Below are 9,145 nucleotides of genomic sequence, written 5' to 3' on the forward strand. Positions count from 1 at the left end.
GTACCTGCACTCCAAGGTCTCTTTGTTCAGCAACACTCCCTAGGACCTTACCATTAAGTGTATAAGTCCTGCTAAGATTTGCTTTCCCAAAATGCAGCACCTCGCATTTATCTGAATTAAACTCCATCTGCCACTTCTCAGCCCATTGGCCCATCTGGTCCAGATCTTGTTGTAATCAGAGGTATCCCTCTTCGCTGTCCACTACACCTCCAATTCTGGTGTCATCTGCAAACTTACTAACTGTACCTCTTATGCTCGCATCCAAATCATTTATGTAAATGACAAAAAGTAGTGGACCCAGCACTAATCCTTGTGTGACTCCATTGGTCACAGGCCTCCAGTCTGGAAAACAACCCTCCACCACTACCTTTGAGCCAGTTCAGTATCCAAATGGCTAGTTCTCCCTGTATTCCGTGAGATCTAACCTTGCTAATCAATCAGTCTCCCATGGGGAACCTTGTTGATCACCTTACTGAAGTCCATATAGATCACATCTACCACTCTGCCCTCATCAATCCTCTTTGTTACTTCCTCAAAAAACTCATCAAGTTAAAAGACCTTATATAAAAAAAAGATGAAACTTGCGAATTAAAAAAAATAAGTGATTACTTTTTTAAAAATCATTAAATATGACAGCTGTGTTTAACTAATTGTGACAAACAAGAGTGACTTTATGTTTAAACTTATTAAGTGACATTAAGGCAGCTTTTCCTTTCAGTCACTTGGGTTTGATGGGTCAGCAGGCAGAACTTAGAGGAAATCTGAGTCGCAGACAGGATCTATGCTTGTTACAATACTCAGCCACCATTTTAGATGAAGGTAACTTTAGCTTAGTAACACCATGATCCTTCCTTACCATTTTTGCTCCACATTCACCACCGAAGTAAATCCTCACTCCCAAGTGCTACAATTGTCAATGCTGGCCACCATGTTTTTGACATTCCACTTAATATGGCCATAAATATGACCTTTTTTTGCCACAGGTAAAGAAGGTTTAAGAAAAGACAATTTTTTAGCTTGCACAATATTACATGATGACATATACAATCATCTCCTTCCAACCAAGAATGGAAATTCCTGCTTTCCTTTTAAATACTATTCAGAACAAAGTCAAAGCAGCATTGATAAAAATCTGAAAAACATGTCCTTGACATTGATTAAATTTTCTTTCAATTTCACTTACTGAAGGGCTTTTAAAGAATTCATATTTTGCAGAATTTTTTCTGAAATATAGTCTGCTGTCAGTGTCCATCCCCCACGTTGATTGGAACTGAATCACCGATTCATGATCTTCTACAACTCTTTCTATTAGAGAAATCAAAGAAGGATAAATGACCAACAAAATTCCAGAAGTATTAATCTTCTGTTTTTTTCACCAATCAGTTTAGCAAAACAGAATGCGCAGGTAACATAGTAGAAGTTGGACTTCACTCATGTCTCACATGGCAAGATTAATAAGTTAACTTATTTTAACAGTTGGTAAAACATTACCATAACTTAGATGCAGAAATAGAAAGGATCACAGCAGAAGAATCCATCATCTATGATTCATGTAATCAATACATTCCTTTAATGCTCCATAATGATAAAACAGGGATTTAACTCAATTCGTTAGAGAGATATGCTTGAACATTTTGGTTCATACCACATTATCCTTATATCACTGTTCATGTGCAACTGTAATTGAGATATGGTGCTTGGGAGTAGCCCCTCATAACAGGTATGACAGCAGTAGCAAAATTAATAATTAACAAACAGGTTCCCAGAAAGCAGAATGACTGAAAGATGCATGACCTAATAGTACATCCCTTTATTACATTGAGGATTTACAGCATTTGGATATCATGCAGTTCCATTTTGAAATTTTGCAAACTTCCTTAATTGTATGCCATAAAATTTAGTTTTGTACAAATATAAATTTATACTCTTGCTCCAATCCTTGCCAACCTATCTAACTGAAATATCCTACAAGAAAAGTCTAACACTTTCATCATTTTATAAATGTCTTCAAAGTCTTTGCCATTCTAGAATAAAAGGCTTTTGCTTTAAGCTTAATGATAATAATTGGCTCTTCAAGTTAGGCATCAACCTACAAGCCATCCTTTCAGACAATTTGTAAGCCTTTCCATATCACTAGAAATGTGAAGTAAGTAAAATGCATTCAGTATTCCTAACGAGGTCAAACCAAGAATAATAAAATGTTGAGCTTTATTTGATCATTTGAGTAATACATCCAAAGCTTTTTCAATAGTTTTCTGGTTGTGAACCCTCAGACAATCACATACCATAATATCAAAATGTTCCTTCCGCTCAACAGCCCTAAGTTTAAGCCTCTGAACACATGCTTAAACTTTAACTCAATTTTTCCATGCAACATATCAGAGGCCTATTTTATCTATATCTTCCAACCCCCTACCCAATGTCTTTAACCAGATTAATAATGTCTCCAAAACCACTCTCTGGAGGTCACATTAATAACTGGCCCTCACATTTAACCAGTTGTGAACAACAACCTTCTCTCTACAAGAATGAAACCATTTCCCATCCAACCCAAATTCTGACCACTATACCTCAAAAACATTTTTGTTCCTACATCAAAGCTTTGTGAAAATCATAGAAAATCATAATAATTCTGCATAGGACATGATTTAGTCCAGGGGGCCTGTGCTATTGCTGAAATAGCTGTACAATTAGTCTCACTCGTCTATTTATCCCCAACACCCTATCAAATCGTTCCCTAAATTGGAGGTGCTGGCGTTGGACAGAGGTGGACAAGGTTGGAAGTCAGACTACAACAGGTTATTGTCCAACACGTTTATTTGAAATCACAAGCTTTCGGAGCTTGTCTTGACAATGCTTGTGATTTCAAATAAACCTATTTGACTATAATCTGAAAATCTTTCCCCAGAAGTCTAAATCCCTATCACCTGATTTTTGATTTTTTTTTTCAAAAATTAACTTTACCAAATCCTCTCATGAAGTTTTATACCCTTCTACCAGATCTGGCCTGAAGCATTATGTCTGACGAGAGTCATCCCAATTTTGCAAGATTCACCACTGAGATCTCTAATCCAAAAGTACTTTTTGCTAAGCCTCCTGTCTATCCTCCAAGTCTGAAATATCCTGCCTAAAGTGCAGCAGCTGGGATTAGCTACAATTTTCTAGTTGGAATGAAAGACTTACTGTAAAATTTACGATTTCAATATGCACACTTTGATTCTTAGTTCCTGCAATACAATGTCATTTATAATATCCTTTCTCCAAACATCTATGCTTTCATACTGTTCTACATTAAATTTCACCTGAAGCACTGTGCAGTTTTAGTGCCATTACTTGAGGAAGGATATACTAACCCAGAGGGCTGCATGAAAGATTCATTACTTGGGATTCCAGGGATGAGGAGATTGTCCTATGAGGACAGATTAAATAAACTGGGCCTATATTTCCTGAAATTTAAAAGAATAACAGGCGATCTAATTGAAACATATAAAATTCTTATGGGACTTGATAGAGTAAATGCAGCAAGGCTTTTTCCACTGGCTGCAGGGTCGAGAACTAGGAGGGGTCGAGAACTAAGGCGGTGTCAGGAGTCAGTAATTTAGAATTGAGAAGAAGCAAAATTTCTTCAGTCAAAAGGTTGTGCTCTTTGGAATTCTATACAGTACAAGGCACTGTTAGTGAGTTTATTAAAAAGAGGTCAATACTAAGGGAATTAAAACATTTGGAGACATTGAGAAGGACTTTGGCTGATTTTCTCACGATCGTATTGAATTGTGAAGCAGGTTCAAAAGAGTTCCGTGACTTATTCCTGTTCTTTTTCTAAAAATGCATCAGCCATTCAGCAGCTTATCTCCTTAAGAGGTTTAGTTGTAACATCGCTGCTGTTATATCTGGCTGATTGTTAATCAGAAAACTTTGAAATTTGCTCTGCATATATAACTCAATGCAGATAACCAGATAATGCTTATGTCAAGTGTCTGAGAATGCATTACTATGTTAAAGATAGTAATCAAGTTGCTGTTGTGTACCCAGGTACAGCTCATTAACATATACAGCAATGGGTCTAATACTGGCCTGTGGTGAAATATACTTCTCTCCAGTCTGAAAAACAAACCATTCAAAACTATTGTACTCTTTGTCTTTGTCAACTTTGTATCCACACAGTGCCTTTAATCGCAATGGCTCCAATTTTGATTACAAATCTTTGACATGGTTTATGCTAAATATCCAAAGGTTGCATTGTTAAGCTATTGGAATTTCATAAGCAGCAGCACATTACCTATCACCCCATTGCAACATCTTTAAAGAAGTTGCTGCATTTTCATGATTCATGAAGAGCTCAGCAAAGAAAGTGCTCATCACTTAAAAAGTAAATACTCTTAACGTCAAAGGTTTTCTATGGTGAAGTGTTTTTGCCAGAACCGTCGATTTTCCTGCTCCTCAGATGCTGCCTGACCTGCTGTGCTTTTTGAGCACCACACTCTCGGGTCTAATCTCCAGCATCTGCAGTCCTCACTTTCACCTAGATTTTCTATGGTATTGATCATTCACTCCAGAATTAAAAATTAACTCATACCAGTGTGGTGTTTCAGTCTGTTAGGTTTTCATCGCCATTGGAGGTTTTGATTTTGAAAAAGAATACAATTTAATTCTAATTTTAACATTATTCACCTAAACTAATCATTCACTCCATTCGGTTTTTATTTATGATTTTACATCAAATTCATTCTTTTTTTCTTATACTTCTTGTCAGTCCTTGTACAATTAATTTCATAAGCCTTCAATCTGATCAGTTAATATTTGCCCTGTCCTCCTTGCAGCAAGATTATCAGCAGTAACTTACGATATAGAAGTTCCAATAATGTAAAGAACAAAGACAAGGTTAAGCTTAACTAAATGGCAGGCATATTAGTTTTCTTGGTCCAGCAGCACTGAGCCATTGACCAGAGTTTAAAAAAATAAGTTGACTGAAAGGGTTAAATTGAGGGCAATTTGGTGAGATTAGGATTTTTTCCCTGAAGAATGGAGAAAGAAACATTGCTCTAACTGAGTTGAGTAAATGATTTAATAGGATAGAGAGATGTGTGCATACAGGTACACACAATGCAAAACAAAATGCTACAGCCTTAAGGTTTGAGCCAAGCATTTCAAGGGTAACACAAAAGCAAAGTATCACAGATGCAGAAAATCTGAAATAAAAATCAGCAAATGTTGGAAGTACTCTGTGGAACAAGTAACAGAGCTAATGTTTTGAGTCTGATTTAACTCTTGCCAGAACTAAATTTACTTCTGCTTTTCTGTCCACAGATACTCTAACAGTCTCTTCAGCAGGTTGTTTTTATTTCAGATTTACAACCTCCATAATATTTTGCTTTGATCTGAAATATTAATTCTGTTCCTCTCCATAGATGCTGTTCAATATGCTAAGTTACTTTTCACTTTTAGTTCAAATTCCTCACAAAGTGGAGAGAAAATCTGGTACTGTGACTTCCAAATAAAGTCTAGGTCAGGTGCGAAGCCAAAAATACAAATCAATACATTTTATCAGTAAAAAGCGAAATTATGCACTATAGAGACTCCAGGAGTTTCCTCAACAGTATACAAACATGAGTGGAGTGTATCCAGTTCATAACATAATTACTCAGCAAAGAATTGATACTTTTCACAGAAAGTGTTAGCTTTAATCAACAAATCAGAAACTTTTTTTTAAATCAAGAAGGTAGCTATTGGAGTATTAAAAAAAAGTGCCAAAATAAATCAGTTATTTTAACATGGTCTTACAAGCAAATAGCTGACAGGATTGATTCTACTCAATTTGGCACAACACCAGATTTAATTGAAAATTAGAGTAAAATCTTGGAAAATATGAAACAAACAGTCAGCTAATTCATCATCAATTGAAGCCCATTGAAAGGTTATCCTGAAACATATTTTGATTGACTACCTCATTGAAAATTGTAGTTGATTACCCACAGACAACAGGGCAATAAAATTTTGCACTCACTGTTTCAAAGGTACGCCTCTCTGTGCACAGTGATAGGCACTAAAATTGTGCGTGTGCAACTGAATAATTGCCTCAATGGTAGAGGAATGATACAATAAACATGAGCTACAGCACAGAGCATAAGAGCAAAATAAATACAAACTTATTTATACATAGTAAAAAAAATTCCTTTCTAACACATGACATCAAATAAAAACTATGCAGCAAAGCTAAGCAAAAAAGAAAAAATCATCTTCATGTAGAGAAACTAATATCCATGATATTCACACTTACCCATATCAAGACGAGGAAGGTACTCAATGAGTGTCCAGGTATTGTCATTGACACAGTGATTATTCTTGAGAAACAACTGACACATATCACGAGCTATGATGTCACTTGGCACCTCCAATGTCTGACTGGTGCCATCTTCATTAAATACTTTAATTACCTGCACATAATAACCAAGTTGTAAGGTATAAAATGTAATAGATGCATATATTAAATCCCTGTTAGCAAGTGAAATGAATTAATCATTTAACATTCTACTTATTAGTGAGTGAAATTTGAAATCTCTTCAATTTTTGTGTCCAGTACAAAAATGAAAACTGTCCAAATTTTAGTGTAAAAGTAAAACTGCATAATCATGCCACCAACTATAATACCATACAGATTTGAAAATAAATGTTTACTGTGTTTCAAATCCTTCTCCAAACTTTCACATTTTTATATCTTGATTATTTATATTAGCATGCCTTACTTACCAGCAGAGATGACGACAATCGAACTTGCATATCTTGATCAGCTCTACAATTAATGTAAGCATGGGCGCATTGCATTATAAAAAAGATTGTACAGGTAATTTAGAATTGCACATTAGGACACGCTAAATGAACCGGAGTTATCTACACTTGCCCTCGTCTGAAATGAGGTGATGATACGGTGCTGTCTGTTACCAGCACTTTCCTGAATCTACAGCCGCATGTCATTATATTTTTCACCCAATCACCGCCTACCTTTCCAAGAATCAGCATGGGGTAGAACTTCCCTTAGTACTTAAACTTAGAGCAAAGAGAGTGAACTGTGCCTGTTTAATCTCTGATTCACACTTCTATTTGAATGAAAAGTAACTAATATAATCTATCCTCTGAGGTAATGACGCAGAAATAGGGATAAGTCTCGATTGTAACTTCAGGTAACTCAACTCTGCCTCCCGACGAAGGGTGGTGGGGGAAGGGCAAAAGGCACTGAACAGGGACTTGCTGATGCAGCAGCCTTCATGCAGTTTTTGTTTGAAAATTAGATCAGAAAAGGCAAGACAAGTTAGCCTGTCAATACACAAAATATTTTGTCAGTGCATTCCGGCTTGTCTAGGTTAAGCACTATCAAAGGCTCTAACAAGTAGGAGGCTTCCGTTATGACGCCGCATGAATTGAGGTACATAATCTGCTATTTAAAGCCGTCAGCATGGAGGTTTCGAAGACAAAAACTGAAGGATCTCCAATCACAGAATGGAAACTACATGTAAAACCTTATGTAGCGAAGTCTTTTCTATCTTGCATATTAGAATGGCGAAGTACAATATTGAAACCATTGTTGTCTTAGCTGCTTGGTAAATGCGATTTATCGAAATGTTTGCAATTTCTTGAAAGGAACTAACAACTTTGCAGAATTAAAGTTTAAAATTGTAGGGTTTTGTTTTACGCAAAAGATGACTTCCCTTATAGAGAAATGATATAGGAAATGCATTCAGGCTTAATTCCAATTGTGTCCCTGTATGCGTTTTAATTTCAGTGGCTCTGCCAAACCAAAGCTCAGAACTATCATATTTCATGAAGAACAGTGCTCACTTTGTCATGAGGTACGGAACACACAATGCTTCAATACCCGTATCTTTGCTTGAAACGTTTTAATTAATATAATTGTATTCGCCTTGCTTTAGTCTAAGATATCAGAATACAAAAAAGTTCCAAATGAGTTGAAATATACAAACTAAACTTATAAATAATTATTGTTGGAGATCAAATGTAATAATTCCAAATTATTTTAACCTTTTAAGTTCTTTACTGTGAAATGGAAAATCAAATAGACACATATTTGATTAATCATAGCTACATATTTATTATATTGATGTTACAGTAATCAAAAATAAATATTTTCTGAAAAGCAAAAGATTTTGCAGGTGTGGACTTGTTGGGCCAAATGGTTTGTTTCCTCACTGTAGGTAATCTAATAAGACCATAAGACATAGGAGTGGAAGTAAGGCCATTCGGCCCATCGAGTCCACTCCGCCATTCAATCATGGCTGATGGGCATTTCAACTCCACTTACCCGCATTCTCCCCGTAGCCCTTAATTCCTTGTGACATCAAGAATTTATCAATTTCTGCCTTGAAGGTGAATACTACAAAAATAACAATGTGCAGAATAAACTCATCTGTATTCATTGAACATATACACGGATACGTATCATAAATTTAAAATGCACATTGTGCCCACAATGTTGGTTTAATGAAATAAACCTTTGATATAATGTGTACTATGATGATACCTTGAACCAAACATATGTAATTTGGGCACAGTACAAGTTAAAAATGAGCCATGGGTATAACAGCACGAGTGCATGTGTAAACTACTTTTTAAAATATATTCGTTCATGTGATGTGAATGTCACTGTATAGAGCAGCATTTGTTGTCCAACCCTGAATTCCCTCGAGGAAATGTTGGTGAGCTGCCTCTTGAACTGCTGCAGTGCTTGATGAGTAGGGGCAGCCACTGTGCTGTTAGGAATGGAAATCTGGGACTTTGATCCATTGATACAGAAGGAATGCCGATATATTTCTAAATCAGGAGAGTGTATGGCTTGGAGGGAAATTTGCAGATGGTTGAGTTCCCATGCTTTCTATGATTACTTATAGTGTGGAAACAGGCCCTTCGGCCCAACAAGTCCACACCGACCCGCTGAAGCGCACTTACCCAGACCCATTCCCCTACATTTACCCCTGCACCTAACTACGGGCAATTTAACATGGCCAATTCGCCTGACCCGTATATCTTTGGACTGTGGGAGGAAACCAGAGCACCCGGAGAAAACCCATGCAGACATGGGGAGAATGTGCAAACTCCACACAGTCAGTCGCCTGAGGCGGGAATTGAACTCTGG

General features: G+C 36.6%; 1 protein-coding gene across 4 annotated transcripts in view; it reads right to left on the reverse strand.

Annotated features, from left to right (window-relative positions):
- Positions 1 to 9,145, reverse strand: part of LOC122551642 (growth factor receptor-bound protein 14-like) — a 150,309-nt gene that overhangs the window by 97,531 nt on the left and 43,633 nt on the right. For 3 of the 4 annotated variants that reach the window (XM_043693890.1, XM_043693891.1, XM_043693894.1), the window contains 2 exons: positions 6,278 to 6,434; positions 1,184 to 1,305 (listed from right to left, as the gene is read on the reverse strand). In XM_043693890.1, the coding sequence (XP_043549825.1) occupies positions 1,184 to 1,305; positions 6,278 to 6,434 (279 nt within the window). Of the gene's footprint in view, positions 1 to 1,183; positions 1,306 to 6,277; positions 6,435 to 6,747; positions 7,399 to 9,145 lie in introns of those variants that run through there. The other variant, XM_043693892.1, reaches the window with a different exon arrangement.

Source organism: Chiloscyllium plagiosum, chromosome 7, assembly GCF_004010195.1.
Source record: "Chiloscyllium plagiosum isolate BGI_BamShark_2017 chromosome 7, ASM401019v2, whole genome shotgun sequence".
In the NCBI taxonomy this organism is placed as follows: Eukaryota; Metazoa; Chordata; class Chondrichthyes; order Orectolobiformes; family Hemiscylliidae; genus Chiloscyllium; species Chiloscyllium plagiosum.